Source organism: Schistocerca gregaria, chromosome 4 (genome assembly GCF_023897955.1).
Source record: "Schistocerca gregaria isolate iqSchGreg1 chromosome 4, iqSchGreg1.2, whole genome shotgun sequence".
NCBI classification, from domain to species: Eukaryota; Metazoa; Arthropoda; class Insecta; order Orthoptera; family Acrididae; genus Schistocerca; species Schistocerca gregaria.
In genome coordinates this window covers 677,851,330-677,871,795 of record NC_064923.1, presented here as the reverse complement: position 1 = coordinate 677,871,795, position 20,466 = coordinate 677,851,330, and the positions used below count along the sequence as shown (strand labels likewise).

At 39.5% G+C, this 20,466-nt stretch overlaps 1 protein-coding gene across 2 annotated transcripts in view; it reads right to left on the bottom strand.

Moving 5' to 3' along the window:
* LOC126267457 (uncharacterized) overlaps positions 1 to 14,439 on the bottom strand; it is a 395,985-nt gene extending 381,546 nt beyond the window's left edge. The window contains exons 1-2 of one of the 2 annotated variants that reach the window (XM_049972726.1): positions 14,281 to 14,439; positions 6,561 to 6,632 (exon numbers count right to left, since the gene is read on the bottom strand). In XM_049972726.1, the coding sequence (XP_049828683.1) occupies positions 6,561 to 6,599 (39 nt within the window). In that variant the 5' untranslated portion in view covers positions 6,600 to 6,632; positions 14,281 to 14,439. The remainder of the gene's footprint in view (positions 1 to 6,560; positions 6,633 to 14,280) is intronic. The other variant, XM_049972727.1, reaches the window with a different exon arrangement.
* Positions 14,440 to 20,466: the final 6,027 nt, after the last annotated feature.

Sequence of the window (20,466 nt, the reverse complement as noted above, 5' to 3'; positions counted from 1 at the left end):
TCATCTGGCTGTTGATTCAATCTGGCCCTGGAGATGTGTCGGAGCAATGTGCAAGGGCATTGAATCAAATTACTCTAAGCACTATGGAACTTAACATCTGAGGTCATTAGTCCCCTGCAAGGGCAATGAGGAGCCCCCACTCCGTAAATGAGGCGTTACAGGATTCACTGTGGCATGTAGTGAATGAGAGGACTTTCCCTTCCAGCCACCGTTTGAGAGTGCAAAAGGCTGGGGGAAATTCTCTGATGCAGAGGCTCGAGCAAAGTGCTCAGCAATCATGTAAGCGTTGGTAGATATAGTCTGGCGGTAAACTGAGGAGCGAGTGAGCCCCACTCTGCCTACCCTGCTATGTCACAGGGTGCTTCTACAGGCTGTTTCACATCACAGTACTGGCCCTGCCGCGGCACATGCTTTAAATCTGTGGCGACACCATGTACAGATACATCCCGGCTGTGTTTATTATTGACAAATGCATTAAGAGTATAAGGAAAACAAAAGATGATAGCTTCTTCGAAACAAAACATTATATAGTAAATAATATTAACATAAGAACGGAAGTCAGGATTCTACTACAAACATAGAACCGAATGCCTATTCATGTGAAGGTATGTTCCTCTATTTGTAAGATGAACCAGATATAGTGCAATCAATCTGTAGAATTTAAGGCTTGTTCTTACTTTGTGTTTCTACTAAAAGGTAGAAGTTTTCTTGAAAGGGTTGAATTGAAACTTAACAACTCTTACAACACGAAGAGTGTTTAAAAAGTAAGCAGAAATTTATAATTCCGTGTTTTGTATTTGTTCAATTCACACTGCTTTTTTTTTGTCACTGTCTTCCTAAAAATGTCTGAAAAGTATCGGTGCAATGTTTAGCATATTGGGTATTTGTCAGTTGTCAAAAGTTGTGTGTGTTTGGTAGCATCAACTATTATTTGTTTTGTATAAAAATAGATTAGAGAATCTGAACCAAATTTTGTTATAAGAATGGAATAAAGTGTATTAATTTTTTAGCAATGTTAAATATTGCTCTTATGAGTAAACCAAGAGCATACAAGTGGTATAAACATTTCAAAACAGGCCTTAAAGGACAGCAGTTTTACAAGAGTGGATAAGATTAAAAATGCAGTCAAAAGTCCTATGAACTATGCCTAGGAAACAATTCCTGAAGTGTTTTGGGAATTGGAAAAAGCACTGGCATAAGAGTACAGTATGTACTGGGGAATATTTTGAATAAGATAACATTGTTGTGCATTAACAATTAAAGTTCTTACCAAAAAATAAAAATTAATATGTGAACGCACCTTTTATGTCAAGCTTTTTACATAAAAAGTCCAAAGTCGGTATACATGTTTCGAAAGAAATTCGAGTAGTGTTTAGAATAGCTATTGCACATATGTTTTAAAAAATATTCCTTAGAATCATGTGAATAGTAACAAAGATAGAGTTTTAGTGACAGAATACATTCAAATGCTGCTATTCTCTAAGCATCAAATGTTTTACGTGATAGAATCACGTTCTACTAGCGAAAAGTTAATTGATTTTACCATGAAGTTCTCTAGTTATTCCTGGTTTTGTAATGGTATTTATTGCTTTGGACCACATTTGACTGTATCTTGGAAAATATTTAAATACCATGTAGTACATTTCTACCAAAAGAAACTTCATAGTGTATGAGGAGAGTCAGGCTTGAAAGGACACACAACATATTTTTCAAAAAAATATTCATTGCCTGCTTACACACATTGTATTTTAGAGGTCATCATCAACATTGTCACTGTCTTTACTGTCGTCGTCGTCGTCATCACTTTCTAAATTAATAACTATAGCGTCTATTACATCTTCCATAAGCCCATCCTTAACCCAGTACTCTCGTTTCTCCACGTGGAGGCAGTATGCACTCCAGTCCTCTTGAATTATCTTTCCAAAACCTGTAACTATTGGGACAAGTGTTTGTATACACTCTCTTTCGGTTATGACAAAATTTAGTTCAGAATAAAAAATGGAAGCTCAGAAAATGGCTACATACCTTCTGTCACCAACTGCACCAACTTCGTCATGCTAATATCTCCAAGAACATTTCTTCCTCTGACTAAATTCTTGAGCTTTGCCCACGCCATTTCAATTGGATTTAAGTCACAGTTGTATGGTGGAAGTTGCAGCACAATGTGTCCATGAGCTTCAAGTATTTTATTAATTTCAGATACTTTGTCTTCCGGCTTATGTTGTTTAACTAAATCAAATAATTTTGTTTTTCTCATTGTCAGATCAGCTTCCACCTTATTTTTTAATAAGCATTCAATCATTTTGCTTCTATTCGAGGACCTAGTTGGAGCTTTGTTGTGCTGCTCCTTGTGATATGAAGCGTTGTCCATAATAACAACACAGTTCGGTGGCAGATTCAGAATTACTTTATTCGATATACAATTAGAAAAATTTTCTTAGTTAATTTGCCCATGGTAGTCTCCTGTTACACATCCATCTTGATAAATCAACTGCACATTGGGTAAGAGCCATCTTTTGATGTAATACTGCTTCTGCTAACATTGTCCATAATGCCATCAATGCCAGGGCCCTGCCAACATTTTCTGTAAGTGATGGTGTTGTCCCCCCAAGTTTCATCAATATAAAAGAATTTTTTGCCTAGCTCCCTTAATTTCATCACTTGGATCAGGTACAATTATATCTGTTCTTTCTACGAGAATCTTTCATTTACTTACAGATCTTTTCAAGGTAAATCCCATTTCACACAATGTCTTGTGTAAAACATCTTTCTGCCATGGAAAATGTGTTTTCTGTTTCACGGCAGTAACTAATTTATGTAAGGTCAGCACTATTTATTGGTTTATGTAAATGTCCTCCATCGTTTGTCAAATGACAGATTTTGTGAAACAGTCTAACGATGGGTTTCCTCCTAAATTATTAGTTTTCCTTCGCGGCGATTTCAGTAAACCATGCGGCTTGTTTTCACGTTCCTTCCTTCTGCATCCTATTGTGGTGAGTCTAACGTTTGCATAAACTGCAGCCCTTTCATTGGGACTGTTAATATTAGCCAACAGTTCTTTTTGTGTCACCTCCTTAACACATGCTGTAATAACGTTAGACACGATTGAATGCTCGTTACTCCGCAAATACCTCTTTTTCATATTCTGCACATTTTCTTGCAATACAGGGCAATTATCCATCACTTAGGGATGCTGAGGTATATCAGTGAGTACACAAAGTCAACTGACTGACACTGGCAACAAAGATTCCACAAACAAAAACGACGCATATCAGTATATCACTGCACGGCAAACTACACCGCTAGACAGGTAACAGGGCAACTGAACTGATTTTAGGTGGCCCTGTAGGCCAGTGGCAGGGTTCTTCCAGGAAAGACTACTTCCCCCACCAAAGGTGCCCCTCGCTCCCGAGTTGACAGACAGACTATAACACGCCATTTATGGTAACACTGGGAACACCTGTTGGGGCAAGTACCCTCCACCTCCCCAAACTTGTCCTGTAAATGCTCAACAAACGACTGAGGCTTCATCGTCATGAAAGATCCCATCAGCCCTCAATCATAACAAGGTACCGGGACGAATAAGATCTGCTTCCATCCTTAGCCTGACAATCCTCCCATGGTGTGGCCAGGGAGGCGAACAATTTGGGGCCGTACTTCTGTGCGCTGAATAGAGCTCGTGAACGCTTAGTGACTGCTGGTGAGTCACCACTAGCAAGAGAGAAACTATGCTTCATCACATGTCATCCACTCTGAAGCCACCCACTCCGACCAGGGGCCCTCCCCATTGGCACCAGCCAGCCGGAGCAAAGGCCACCTGTCAGGATGGCCACTGCCGGGGCTCCTGATGCCCCAGGAGGATGGGCATCAACCCCTTGGAATATATGGGGAGTTAACAGTGCAGGCATCAGCAGAGTGATCCCTGTGTGGTCAGGGGACTAAAAACCAACAGGATACATGGTGGGCCACCACAACGGACTGACTATCATGCTGGATATCAGGTGTAAAGAAGTCCATGGTTATCATCGACAAAGGAAGCGACACTGTACAGTGCATGGTGGAAAATGCACCCAGGAAGGTGTCCTCGCACAAGAGATGGAGAATGAATGGTACTGAAATGCAACGATCAGAAAATGGGCTAAAGATATCAATGCACATTGGACATGATGCACCATGTAAGGTGCCCTTCCCCAATTGGCTCACTCTTCAAGAAAATTTTGAAGTATGGATGTCAAACCCTACAGAAACCATCACAAAGGCCAAAATGTGTGAGACTCCTTTCAGTCACCTCTTATGACAGGCAGGAATACCTCTGTCCTATTCTAATCCCGGGACCCGCAGGGGGATGACTGTTGGGTTAGAGTGTACTGCAGACCCCACAAAGCGCTGGACCAAAATTGTCAAAAATGCACTGTGCAGACTAATGGTGGCTACATAATGGTGTGGACTGTGTTCACATGGAATGGACTGGGTCTTTTGATCCAATTGAGCCAATCAGTGACTAAAATGATTATCCAGAATGATACTGTTTGGCAGCCATTCATGGACTTCATGTTCTGAAACAATGAAAAATTTTTTACTGGTGACAATGTGTCATGTCACTGGGCAACAACTGTTTGCAATTGGTTTGAACATTCTGGGCAATTTGAGAAAGTGATTTGCCCACCATGACCACCCCTCATGAATGGGGACATGTTCTAGAGGTCATTTTTGCACAAAAATGCTCCACCGGCAGCATTTTCACAATTATGGATGGCTATAGAGGCAGAATGGCTCAATATTTCTGCAGGAGACTTCCAATGACTACTGAGTGCATGCCATGTCAAGCTGCTGCACTGTGCTGGGTGAAAGGAGGTCCAACAATATTAGGAGGTATTCCATGACTCCTCAACTCAGTGTATAATAAAGGATACTGGATGGTAGGTCTTTTTCCCCTCTCTTCTGCTACCCTTCTTGTAGATGGATGTGATTTGTTCTCTTTTTCCACTACTGAGCACAGTTTTTGAGGTATCTATGGGAGAATATGAAAAGAAAAGCTCTAACTCAGTTGCAAATTCTGTATACAATTTGATAGGGATTCTATTGGGTCCTGGAGCATTGTTCAGTTTTAGTGATTTCACCTGGTCCTCTATGTCACTGACACAAGTATCTATATGTCTCACCTTTTCAGTGGTGTGTGAACTAAACTGGGGAAATATTGCAGGATTTTCATTGTCAAACATTTGAAAACTGAGTTAAGTATATATGCTTGTACTTTGTTACTCTGTTGCATGTTCTGTTTTGTCCATTAGCGTCTGAGCATTAAGTCTGGTGCCAATAACAGCCTTTAATAAGACCAGAATTTCTTTGAGTTTGAGAAATCCTTCAATAATGTTCTGGTATTGTAAATGTTAGGCTTCATGAACAGCCACCTTGATAGCTGAACATGTTTCATTCATCATCTGATACATGAATGGTCAAAAGATACATTACCCTTTTATAATTTATATTCCACACAGGACTTTGTATTATATTTACAAGGAATAATTCAATTAGAAAGAGATTTATCAAAAACAAAACAAACACTCCCCCTCACACGCACATGCAAAACACTGCATCTGACCACTTAGGCTGGGTCTAAAAGTAGCTCATCCTTTTTATAGCAGGAGGTGTTAATGTCTAATGACTATACATTTAACAGCAAGATATGTTATGTACATATTGCCAATACTTATAATTTACTGTGTGCTATTGTGTTACACAGCATTAAGCCTTCAATAAGACTAATTAATTAGTTTGATGTAAAATAACTTAGTATTTAATTACTAGATATTTTATTTGATTCAATTTCTCTTATCTTGTATTGTTGAATGACACACTGTCTATACTGTTCTTGAATAGCATTTGAAGGTTATATTAATATATTGTATATTTCAATGATCATTTGTTGTTCTGCTGCTGGCAGTTATTTTTATCAAATTAATTTCTTCATTTATATCTCTATATTGATGTTACTTTATATCTTGTAGCATTTATAGGTGAAACCTTTGTTTTTCTAGCCCATTTTCTACAGTGTCAATCTCTGTGCATTTCCCACAGTGATCAAATGACACTAAAGAGGCCACCACACTAAGGAAAGTCTATACACATGAACACATGAACAGCAGGCTTACAACCACAGCCTTGACAGTGAATTCTATCAGTAAGTACAGAATATCAAAAAGATGAAGGCTCATAATTGACATTTTTTGTCTAGTTAGTCTCTTAGAGTGTTCAGGTGAGAACAAAGGTATTTTTCCAAGAATTGTAAAATACTGAGAATGTAGTACATGGTAGCTAGCTGGCCTCACAGCATAATGAACACCGAAGTCTTATGTGATGAACAGAGAGCTGAAGTTACCCCTGCAACAACGTATAGACCTAAAGTTGGTCTGATTCACCCAAAGTTGGAAACTGCAGTTAAAATATTCAACCAAAACTTTTGTGCAAGAAAATAACCATTCAGTTATGTAATTCACACCATTTCCCACACATTTAATTATAGAAACTTTTAATCTATTTCATAGCTGGGTATTTCTCACCTTAGGAGTATGCAGAATCTCTTCTGGTATCTCAGACATTCCAAATCAAGGGCAGATCTTTAGCAAGCAATGCTGCAACATGAAAAAGTTGTATTAGACAACAAAAAATATTTTATACTTGCACACGCATAATCAGTGGTTAGATAAGCACAACATTTTTACAATAAGTATGAAGTATGACCAATGGGATTAGAGACATGGTGGGAGGTAACGACAATTTTTCAAGCTGTCAGTGGACATAATATGTAAACACAAGAGATCCCCAGCTGAGGGCAGGGCTAACACAGAGGTGGCAAGTGGCAGGAAGCGAACTTTTGGTAGATTTCCTGGAGTACTAGAATAGAAGTCATGACAATTAGCAATGCAGCAAAGGGTGTGCATATTAAAGATGGCTGAATTCCCAATATGTCAAGAAATGGGTACCTCAGAATCCTACAAATTACACTGCACAGTCGCTTTAATAGTAATTATAAAAATTACAGAATTTATATTAGTGCAACATATCAGCAACATTACTTAAACCTTTGAAAATTCATAAATACTTTTGGCAATAATTAAAAGTTAAAATGGTTAGATAACTGCTGAAGACACATGCAATCATCACTGAATGTTGGATCACTAACTATTATACAGATAAATATAACAAAATGAACACAACATGTTGTATACAGAACAAGTGAGTTGAGTGGGAAACCTGTAGTGCCCTGTGACCGTGCATGTGCATGTGTACTCAAATCAATGGCCATCTACATCAGTATGGGCCAGCCACTAGAGGCAACCTGAAGGAAATGTGTATATGACACAGTCTCCACCACAGCATCTACCGGTGACTCGCACTTATACAAGGAACAGAACTGACTGACTTTCACTATGTTCTTTTAGATTGTATTGCTCACATCAGTTGTCCTGTGTATTGCTTATGTTGCACTTTCTGCACAAGTCTTGTCTTTTCTTGTGTGTGGAGTTACACGAAGCTTATTTCTGTAATTGTTAAGAGGTTTACAAATTAAGCCATATTTGTGTTACTTGGATTAGTTTTGTATATTACTTGGTTACTTCACAATCAGGCTCTATTCTCATCTCCAGTTTTGCAGTAGCAAAATTAACTTACTCAAAATCTGAAGATGTTTAATGGAGTCTCCAATTTTGTGATTTACAAAATTATGGAGGTAATAGCGCAACACTATATTTTCTTATAAACCATATGTTTGTCACTGGCTTTTTCCCTTCATCCTTGCAAATGACAATCATTACTCATCTCACCAAGAAAGGTTGCAAGTCTAGTTGTAATAATTACCATCAAAACTCTCTCATACCCATGATTTCAAAAGTTGTGGAATATTGTGTACAGCTCCAAATCAATCAACATCTGCCTGAGTAATATTCTTAATGTGTCATTATGGCTTCAAGTCAGGCTTTTTAACAGTAAAAGCAGCCAAAAGCATTGTTTCATTTACACTACCAATATTTGAATGAAGATTAACAGTTAATGCTATCCTTGTGGATCTCAGCAAGGTATTTGTCAGCCATGAAGCACTGCAACAAAGTCTACTACTGTGCTTGTATAGAATCATAGCTATCTCTGATCATATCCTACCCAAGTAACAATACCAATTATGCAGTTCAACAATATGAGATCAAATTCCTTGCATATCAAACAGTGTACCACAATTGTCTGTGTTTGGCTCTTTACTATTCTTAATATGCAGTGTGTTCATTTCAACTCTAGACCGGTAAAAATCTTGAAATGATTCACTGAATAGAAAGATGTTCTAGGTGAAAAGTTATTTGGAAAGGTGACCTTGTCTGTGCTACAACTCCAACTGGGTACCTCCTACACCCCCCCCCCCCCTCTGATCACCTCCCACCTGGGCAGTGTCTATTTTAAAATGGGGTCAATCCATATGACGTTATCCAGTTTTAAATATTTTGGTTTCTTATACGTGATTATCCTATAATTGAGAAGTTCAAAACAAATTTTTTAAACTACCTTGCACTGTCACTGAGTGGTGGCCATTTTTATTTGCAAGCACACAACAGTTTTTCAATTTGGAGACATTAGCATTAATTTGAATGCCTCTGCACTGGATTTAGTTACAGCATTGCAACTGGCATGCCTGTTTTTAGAAAAGTCTCCACTACAGCATTGTTTATTGCACAAAATACCCTAAATTCAAAAGTAACCAGTGAAAATGACCTCCAAAGTTTGGTATGAAAATTTAGAAAATCCACTTTTGAGACCCAGAAATAACAACCATGGAGTGATTTATCACTGCATTTTTCTCTAGTTAGATATCAAACTACTAGCCGTATATAGATAAAGAACACTGACAAGTGATTCCTTGATTTTTTTATAACTTTTGAAATTTGTAAATCATTTTTTGTAAAGTTTGGGGCTAGTTATCTCTGGTGGTATTGAATATAAAAAAAATGATTTTTGTGCATTTTATTTGCCTAGATAGCAAAGTACTATAAAAATTTCAAGCTGATATTTCAGAGTGAAGAAAGATACGAATTTTTGAAAATGAGAAAATAATTCACATTACATAAGAACTATTTAAATGGTTTAGTGTTTCACTGTAATAAAATTTAGTTGTAACCTATATTTAGTTAACAATATCACCCTATATTTAGTATTATGTATTTTAATAACAAAATATTAAATAGGAGATTTTGCTTTAGTTCTGTTGAAAAAATTTGCACATTACTACATGCTCAAAATGATAAAAGTAAAACAATAAACATGTGAAATTTCTCTGTTGTTGAGAAGGCTGCAGTTTTGTGCACATGAGTTTAGTCCTCAAGACAAGTGCATACAGGAGCTCAGGGGACCCAGTGACAAGTCTGCACAGGGGCCCTGGAGTCAGTGACAAGTCTACACATCAAACGTGTAACCCCCCTCCCACCACCACCACCACCATATTTGCTGGGTGTGGCATTGTTCAGAAACCTCTCAGAGTGCTTGTACATACTTCACTGAAAGTGTAGAGTATTTTGTGTGCTTTTGCCATGAGCATAATTTTTAGTTAATTAAAATAATTTTAAAATTTAATAATAAATAAACCTGAAAAGCTAATTGCAATGCAATAAAATGGATGAACAGTGTTCTGTTGGACAAACAGTAACTGAAGAGAGTCACAAAACAGTTTATGGTTCAGTTTAAAAAACTTATAAAATTTTAATGACTTTGGTGAAGATAGATAAACTTTGTTTAAATTACAAGTAAGTTGTTCTGCATAATCAGTTTGTATCATGAGAAAAAATGTATGAAATACAACCACATTTTTGGAAAAAAGGCTGTGATCCACTCAAAGTTCATAAAAAGCCAGTTATTAGAGGGTTGAGGGAAAGAAAACTTGGATTCGATGGAAATAAAACTTGAACATTTGTCCTTGTTAAGACTGAGTAAAACAGCTTCCTGGTTCATCTTTATGTGATTGCTGGAAATATTCCCTGTGCCCAAACTGTTACTCAAAAATATTTATTATAAATCCAGAATCAGAATCATGTAACCTTATTAATGACATTCATGTTCCTAATGAGGAAACTGCCAGCAAATTTAATTTTGCTTTTTCTAATTTAGAGGTATTTCCTACTTTGAATATAAGAAAACTGAGTAGCAGAAAAAAAGCTGCTATTGAAAGCAAGATATAACAAATTGCAGACCAAATTAGGAAACACCTAGAATCAGGTTTTAATAATGAAGATACCAAAAGTACTTCTCCAAAATTAAAAAAAAAAGAAACCTATCTCCAGAACCATTCGGCACAAAATATTTGAGCTTAATTGAGAAATTATAAAGTAAGTGTTCAGTGACATCTAAAGAGGAAGAAGTGAAAATTTTTAGTTTGAGCCCTGACTCATGATTAAGAGAACACATTGGTAATTGGTTCAACATTTTTGACAGTTTGCGTAGAGCAACCTGAAAATTAGTGAAAGAGTAAGGCATTCTACCAGTTTTAAGAAAGAAGAAAGGAGTAGGTATAAGTGAAGAAACAACTGAAAAGATCCAGCAGTTTTTCAAAGACAATGGCAGCAAAGATGATAGAGTTGTAAATGGTGTGTAGTAACAAAGCAGAAATGACTACTGCTGTCAAATTTAAATGAACTTTATGTAGCTTTCAAAAATGTTCATCCTGAAAGCATAGTTGGAAGGTTAAAATAATGTGACCTTTGCCCTAAGTGGTGCATTTTGGCCAACTCCTCAGGAACATACTAAATTTGTGTGCGTTTATATCATCAAAATGTCAAAATGATGACTGTGGGTGCAAAACTCAGTGTTGTTAACTGCAAAGATTTACTAGATTTAATGGTTTGTTTGACTAACAATTAACTCTGTATGATGAGTTTGTGATAAATGCCCTGGTAAAGAAACCACTCTTTAACTGTAACAGATTTGAGCAGGAAATGCCCAACAATGTTACCTTCAAACAGTGGGTTACAACTGACATATCTGAAATAACAGGAAGAGTACATTGACTGCCTAATTGATAACATTAAAAAAATCTCAAAAGTCCCCACAGTGTTTCTAAAATCAAAAGCAAGTTTTTGAAGGGCAAAAATCACAACTTTATGAAACTGAATGCATAGTCCTAGCTGATTCTGCAGAAAACTTAATACTTGTGGTTCAGGATGAAATACGAGGGTATCACCAAGCAACATTGCATCCATTTGTTTTGTACTTAAAAAATGAGAAAAATGATGTTTGCATTTCTTCAATGTGCATGCTAAGAGATTACTTTGAGCACAACACTTCACTTGTCCATGAGTTTCAAAAGCATGTAACAAATTACATAAAAGAAAAGTTGTTCAAGGTTGAGATACTTTTATACTTTTCAGATGCAAGTGATAAATAAAGAATTTTTCAAATTTTTACAACCATGCAGTAGATTTTTGCCTCTTGGCATGATAAAAATACATTTAATGGAGTAGGAGATACAACAACACGTTAAGTGAGTAAAGCAGCCAGGGGGAGCCAGGGGGAGTATCGAGGTATTCCACCACAACTGGCCTTGGGGGTCGAATTCGAAAATTTGCGCGCAGTCAGAGGCCACACCTCGTGAGTTAAGGGCTGAAGTATCTTTTGCACCTCGTATGTTATTTATGTAATTTTGCGTGTGTGGAACCTATACAAGAAACATCAGTGGTATTTCTTTAATATTTAAGGATGGATACTAAATCTCTATTGGAATGGTGTTGGCAGCAGTAACTGGAAATGTTTAGTGCTATCATGTTTCTGGAACTGTCCAATGGACTGTACCTGTGTTCCAAGAAAACTACATACGATTTTATTTTCTGTAATGAAACAAGGACATACTAACGCCTTGTGTTTTGTATGGCGCAAACATTTTGCCGATGTACTGGAGCTCCTCACTGAGAAATGTAGAAGTTAAACTCCTAGTTAACAGACGGAGGTTTTAACATTTTCGTGAAAGTGTCGCTATCGTTGAGAGATCAAGTAACGGTTCGCTGCACCAGAATAAAATAGGGCACAATTTGTTATTTCTATTCTCTAAACTCATGGGAACCACGCAAATGTTTATATAAATAGCGCTTTAGGAAATACCGATTACTCTTTGCAACAATACTACCGAACTACAATTGTTGCAGGTATTTGGCAGTTAGAGTAAAAACACGTATGCTAACATTTCTCCAGCTGGATACGCAATAAAATTAAGCTAATTATCCCGTACACAGCAGCTTTTTTATCACTAAAATAGCCAAATTTAGCGACTCTCACAAGTGTTTGAAGTTTAAATGCCAGTGTTGCCAATATGCGCAATATGAAATTCGACACGTGAGAAATTTTTAGAATGACAATATTAACAATGTAGGTTTAATTTCCGTACTAATAATACGTAAGGACGTTAAATAAAGCGTCAATAATCTGTCGGTTGAAGTGGGCAGTATCATAAGCTGATTATTATCGTTTGGCTGGTCTACGAAACTGGCACACTTATGCTAGACAAATGTTTGTATAACCTGTGTACGAATACTTCCAGATTACGGTTAGCATTAAGTCGTAGTAAATGCATAACATAAGGTGATGCGTGGATAGTAGACTAGTTTGGGGCAGCACAACAAGGCTAACAATATGAAATGATTAACTCTTAACATGTGTAAATACATGAAACTACAAGCAGTCACTTTTTTTGAATAGTTATTTATTCCATGAATCTGTTTTCGAACCGTTTCAGGTTCAACTTGAAATGGTTTTCCGGAAGTTACATATTTCTAGCATAACGCTGGCTCTGTCACAAGAAGATGGAACATGCTTTAATATATAGCCAAGAGTATTGTTTATCTGTCGGTAAGGATGCAAAACAAGTTTTGTATTTTTTGCGAAAGTAGGGGCCGCTTCTTTCTGCTTACATTATAATGGCCAGTTAGTACATCACTTCGCACTCCATGTACCAACTGGCAATCGCAATGGAAGCAGACGGACACTAAGAAAATAAAAGCCGCCCATAATGTCGCAGCAAATGCAAAATTTTAGTTTTGCATCCACATCGACAGATAATACTCATGGCGATACATTAAAGCATGTTCCATCTTGTTTCAGAGCCAGCATTATGCTATAAACATATGTAACTTTCAGAAAACCATCTGAAGATGAACCTGAAAAGGTTAGAAACCCGGTTCGTGGAATAATTAACTATCCAAAAAAGCGAATGGTTGCAGTTTTATGTATTTACGTTCAATTAAGTCACGGGTTTTAAAATATCCGTAGTGGAGAAGCTTAATCTTAAGGTATAGCCTTTCAATGAGCGGAAGCTATCTGTTTAGGCCTACGGGATGAGCCTGGGAATCTGGAGTACCACCACGATGAATTTAGACTTTACAGATTTCACTGTTTTATTTGCAAACCGAATGAGTAAAGATGTTTTACATATAATTATACTCTAACACTATGGTATGGGCATGAGTTTTACAACCTTTGGTACCGGAATATTCAGTGTGGCACTTCCATTTGAAGACACCGAACAACACACCACTTGACACTGAGTGGAGCTCTTCAAGAACACGCCAGTTCCTCACCTGAGCGAAAACCGATTACGAGTTGAGTTGGTCACAGCCTGGTCGCGATTAGGTTGCTTTCTCAAAATATATTTTGTCAGCGTCCCTGTTCGAGGGAAGAAGGAATTTACCCCCCCTACTCGGTATCTGCGGTCAGCAAGTTAATGGGCTCCTGTAGTTGACTAGAATGTTTTCTACAGCCCTTCTGATCGCAAGCCCATCCACTGGGGTTAGCCCTCAGGCAGCGAACAAAAGTAAGCTAATATTCCAGATTACTTGCCATTTTAGAGTCCTTTAATTTTTGGGCTACTGTATTATCGACAAGTTGACTGAAAACATTAGAAATGGCATCTAAAAAATATTCGGAAGGCTATCGATACGAAATGGATTATTACCAGAAGCATAACGTGGCTATCAATTCTTTAAGAAGTTCCTATGTTATGTAGAAAGTTTCAAATTTGGAAAACGGCAGTTTCAATGAAGTTGCATGGAGACCCCTCATAATTTAGAGATGGTAAGACGCCTCTTAAATACAATGGAATAAGGTACGAGCGAGTGCAGAAAACATTTTAATTTCAGTACGTACTAAATGATACCTAAATATAGATACTAAAAGTAAATTTAAATGCAGTTGATACAAGCATGTACTCACTAGCCGTCAGAGGTGTCATTAGCAAGCGAGAAATTAAACTTTTATACTCACTACCTCAGCAAGCTCAAAACAGTTTGTCGCAGCTGCTGTTGCCATAGTTCGCCCTCTAATGTGTGAAGGTACCGCAAGTGCCGGGGCAGTTCCATTTTGGGCCGCGGGAGGCAGCACAGGGGCTGGCTGCCCGTTCACCTGTTGCGAGGCCCGTATTAGACCGCGAAAGTTCTTCAGTGAATCTTTTGTTAAAACTAGGGTCGCGTTACAACTTTTAAAAAAGATACGAAAACAGTACCCCAGCACTCTTTCAAAGTTTATACAAAACGTCTTTTATAAAAGATATTTGACGAACATATTTTACAGAGAAAGACGGGTGTTAACAGGTTTGTTCTCCGCTCTCTCTTCACCGGTGCATTTCAAAAGCTGCTATTGTTTTGGAACAGAATTGCAATGAACTTTTATTTCGCCGCCGATTTCAGATAGCAGTTTCTTGAATAGTATCGAGAAATCACACAGACAATTATTCATCGGTACCTGCATTTCTGAGAAACTAATTATCTTGAACCGAAAGCTGATTTCCATTTGCATATATCTGTACAGTTCATCAAGCTGCTCGATTACATTCTGCCCGCGAGCGCGAGACATAGTTAGAGAAGGGACTGCGTGGAGCTGCAGGCTTGCCAATACGCTCGCGAAAAGGATGGAAATCTTGTAGGCCTATGTTCAAATATTTTGAGTTTCTCCTGTCAGTGTCCCATTTCCCCGTCTGCAAACCAGTGTTCATGCAAAATCAAATGTACAGCAGCAGTTGATATACGCAAGGATGCGTCTGTCTGACGGTTTAGTTAGGCTATCCTTCTCAGTCAATGTTGTGCACAGCGTCCATGCTTTTTTGAAGCAATACCATCCTACTCCGCAATCCAGTTATAAGCAAATTTTTTTCTGAAGAAGTGGGATAACCGATTCGAGGATCTTATGTTGAAATTCGCGAAAATCGTCCAACGAAATATATCATGCGAAATTCCAGTTTATAGAACGCTCTTTGTCCAACGCTCACTAGTCAGCCAGCTCTGAGCTGCGAGTGTTTTAAAAAGAGCAAGTGACGTGTTTTTACCCAATGGTAAACGCCACACCGCAATTTTGTTACCAATATGTCGTTTTCAAAACCTTCAAAATTAGTTTATCCATGTCTGGAGAGCGCTGCTCTTATACAGTGTTCTTTATTTTAGTGAACGACCGGTTTAGTCTTCTATATTGAAGCGATTTTATAATGGATTTGTAACTGATATTGTAAATGCATGATGTAGAGGATAATTAAAAAGGACATGATCGACTTTAGATTTACGCATGTGTAGTATAGGTACAGAAAAATAAAAAAGTGGCAGCTCGTGGTCTAGCGGGCAGTGTTGCTGCCTCGGGATCCCGGGTTCGATTCACGACCGGGTCCGGGATTTTCTCCGCCCTGAGACTGGATGTTTGTGCTGTCCTCATCATTTCATCATCATTCGGGAAAGCGGGCGAGACTGAACAGTGAAAAGATTGGGACTTTGTATGGGCGCTGATAACCCCATAGTTGAGCGTCCCACAAACCAAATATCATCATCATCATGAAAAATAAAGAAAAGAAGTATACGAGAAACCGACTAAAAACCACGTTCAGACTGGACGGCACACCGACCTTCGCCGTTAACTCGGCGCTCGTATTCGATGCGGGGGTTCTAAAAGCGATACGAGGAACAGGCACAATTAAAAAGGAAAAAAGAAAGACGTTGAAAGTGAATTCAGCTTCACAGCTCACCCCATACAAGTCAAGCAGTGCGCATACCGAAAAGAAACCTCGTAATTTCTCATACGATGAAAAAGAGATACTCTATGGGTATTAATAAATAAGAAATTCACGCTTGCCTGGAGAAAAAAGGAGAAGACAAGAAAGAAGAGGGATGACTAGTCGACAGCGAATTGATTAGAGATGGAGCACACGCTAGGATCAGGTAAGGTCGGGGAAGGCAATTGGTCGTGCCCTTTCAAAGGCACCACTCCTATGATATAGGGGAAACCACAGCAAACCTAAATTTGAATGGCCACACTGTGGTTTGAACCGTCGCGATCACGAATGATAGTCCTGTATGACAGCCTCCTCTGCGCCGCTTAGCTTCACTCCCGCTGAAGTACAAAATAAGAAACACTAGTTTTATTGCCATGTGCTACCCCGTTATTGATAGCTTCCTTTAAATGTTCTCCGCCGTTTCGTTGCTGCATTCGGATATTAGTAAACACATTCTTGTAAGCAGTCCACGTTGGTCTACCACATGCAAGCACCCTCTACGGTTCCCCGTGTTCTAGCTGTTATCCGCGCACACTAAATAGAATTTAACTGAATATAATCCACTACCTTTAGTTTATCGTTGGTAAAGCATGTAATCTTAAGTCCCTAACGTGCCAAATTATAACTCCTTTTAATCCAAAAGCGTGCGAATACTTTGAATGTACAAAAATGTACAGTTTTTGTAATCATGCCACACCTGCTTTTTTCTACGATGTTGTTGTTGTGGTCTTCAGTCCTGAAACTGGTTTGATGCAGCTCTCCATGCTACTCTATCCTGTGCAAGCTTCTTTATCTCCCAGTACCTACTGCAACCTACATCCTTCTGAATCTGCTTAGTGTAGTCATCTCTTGGTCTCCCTCTACGATTTTTACCCTCCACGCTGCCCTCCAATACTAAATTGGTGATCCCTTGATGCCTCAGAACATGTCCTACCAACCGATCCCTTCTTCTGGTCAAGTTGTGCCACAAACTTCTCTTCTCCACAATCCGATTCAATACTTCCTCATTAGTTATGTGATCTACCCATCTAATCTTCAGCATTCTTCTGTAGCACCACATTTCGAAAGCTTCTATTCTCTTCTTGTCCAAACTATTTATCGTCCATGATTCATAACACTGATTATTTTCAAATTTGACTGACGTCTACTTTAGAATTTTCACGTATTTGCCGCTGCTTTACCTGAGCACAATACAAGCTATATTTTTCTCTTTTTTTTCCGCACTGATACTGTACATGTGGCAACCCGAACTTTTTCATCTCCTGTTACGTAAACTATTTAAATTTCCTTTATTTTTGCACTTACAACACAAGTTTCAGACCCACTAGAAAATGGCTTTAATGAAGAAGCCGAAACCTGTCGATTACTGGTATAAAGAACGTTTTAGTAACTTGAGCGGTGGTTAATTAATAATTAAAAACTTAGATCCTATCTTTGATATTGCATGCATTTCAAAGAAGCACGAAATTGTATCCTGTTCTCTAAAATACAGGGGTTGAACAAATATACGGACACACCTCCAGAGATGCACGCTTCAAGATAAATGCAGATGCTGGGGAAGGATGCAACCTGCACAGTTGTACTTGACCACTAACGAACCTGTAGAATGTCCTCAATACACTGGGGCTACGAATGTCACGGGATAGCGATATGCACATAAACAGATGGCGGTAGTATCGCGTACACAGAGTATAAAAGAACAGTGCATTGGCGGAGCTGTCATTTGCACTCAGGTGATTCATGTGAAACGGTGTCCGACGTAATTATGGCTGCATGACGGGAACTGACAGACTTTCCTGAATGCGGAATAGTCATTGGAGGTAGACTCATGGGACATTCCATTTCGGAAATGTTTAGGGAATTCAGTATTCCGAGATCCACAGTTTCCAGAGTGTGCCAAGAATACCAGATTTCAGACATTACCTCTCACCGCGGACAACAAACTGGCCGACGGCCTTCACTAAACGACCGAGAGCATCGGCGTTTGCGTATAGTCCTCAGTGCTGATAGACAAGTAATACTCCGTGAAATAACCGTAGAGATCAATGTGGGAAGTATGACGAACGCATAAATTAGGACAGTACGGTGAAAGCCGGCGGTAATGGGCGTGGCAGCAGGCGACCGACGCGATTACTTTTCTAACAGCACGACATCGTTTGCAGCGCCTCTCCTGGACTCCTGACAATTTCGGTAAATATGTTAATGTTTCGTGACTAGGGCCTCCCGTCGGGTAGACCGTTCCCCAGGTGCAAATCTTTCGATTTGACGCCACTTCGGCGACTTGCGCGTCGATGGGGATGAAATGATGATGATTGGGACAACACAACACCTAGTCCCTGAGCGGAAAAAATCTTCGACCCAGCCGGGAATCGAACCCGGGCCCTTAGGATTGACATTCTGTCGCGCTGACCACTCAGCTACCGGGAGCGGACACCATATCGGTTGAACCCTAGACAACTGGAGGACCGTGTACTGATCTGATGTGTCCCTATTTTAGTTGGTGAGAGATGATGGTAGGGTTCGAGTGTGACGCACACCCCACGAAGCCATGGACCTAAGTCTTTTTTTTTTTTTAAAAAAAAAAAAAAAGTGTGTGAAATCTTATGGGGACTTAACTGCTAAGGTCATCATTCCCTAAGCTTACACACTACTTGACCTAAATTATCCTAAGGACAAACACACACACCCATGCCCGAGGGAGGACTCGAACATCCGTCGGGATCAGCCGCACAGTCCATGATTGGAGCGCCCCAGACTGCTCGGCTAATCCCGCACGGCCCTAAGTTGTCAACAGAGCACTGTGCAAGCTGATGGTGGCCCCATAATGGTGTGAGCTGTGTTTATGTGGAATGTACTAGATCCTCTGGTCTAACTGAACCGATCATTGACTAGAAATGTTTACATTCGGCTGCTTGGAGACTACTTGCGTACATTCATGGACTTCTTGTTCCCAAACAACGATGGGATTTTTATGGATGCCAATGCGCCATGTCACTAGGCCAGATTTTCTCCACTCAGGGACTGGGTGTTGTGTTGTCCTAATCATCATCATTTCATCCCCATCGACGCGCAAGTCGACGAAGTGGCGTCAAATCGAAAGACTTGCACCAGGCGAACGGTCTACCCGACGGGAGGCCCTCGTCACACGACATTTCACTATGTCTGCCCCGGTAGCTGAGTGGTCAGCGCGACAGACTGTCAATCCAAAGGGCCCAGGTTCGATTCCCGGCTGGGTCGGAGATTTTCTCCACTCAGGGACTCGGTGTTGTGCTGTCATAATCATCATCATTTCATCCCCATCGACACGCAAGTCGCCGAAGTGGCGTCAAATCGAAAGACTTGCACCAGGCGAACGGTCTACCCGACGGGAGGCCCTCGTCAGACGAGATTTCATTTCACTAGGCCACAATTGTTTGCAATTAGTTTGAAAGACACTCTCGACATTCTGAGCAGATGATTTGGCCACCCAGATCGCACCACATGAATCCCACCGAATATTCATTTGACATAGTCGAAATGTCAATTTGTAATGCAGGAAACGTATATACTCCTATTTCCATTTTTTGTACTATAAATTTTTTCCTTCTATGTCTTTATATATTGTAATTGTTTTAATATATATATATATATATATATATATATATATATATATATATATGTCGATGTGTAATTGGTTTGTTTTGTAAATACTATTTGTATTTTTACGCTGGATCTTGCCTAGGGAAAACTATGCTATCGAACGATTACATCGATAGGTCGCGTGGAGAACCAAAGTGTTTAGGATCTTTTTTAGTGTTAACTCTGCCGCATGGAGCGCGGGCCGAGCGGAGTGTGGCTGGAGTAGGGCGGTGGAGCAGGTGTGTTGTGTGACGCTCCCGCGAGTTGCCGCGCTTCTGGGGTTTGGCAGCATGTAATTGCGCTCGACTTGCTATGATAGTTTCTGACTCGGTGTCGCGGACGGGAAGCATTAGCTGGCGCACATCAAGAGCCCGTTTCGCCAGGTGACAGTGTCGAGAAGAAGGCGCGCCAACATCCAGCTTCTGGAACATCGACGGCGGACAGTGAGTGACTGTCGCCACCTCCTCGACCGACGACTTCAAACCTTCAATCACCCATCAAGGAAAACTCAAAGCACATCAAGTTTTAGAACTGTATGGCAGACCTCAGCTTTTCAAACTGTTCCATTTGCCTCACAAAAATACAGCAACTTAGCATGAACCTTTGTTACTCATTGTCCCAATTGCATTACCAAGCAGGGTCCCTTCCTTTTCCAGAATGAACCCGAGTGTCGTTGAAAATCAAACGTCAGCATTAAAGTAATATCATTCGATTTCACTGCTTTAATTTCAAAGTTCAGTTAAGGTATTCATAGCTGGTTACAATATTTAGATTACACAAGCACAAATGAAGAGTGCGAG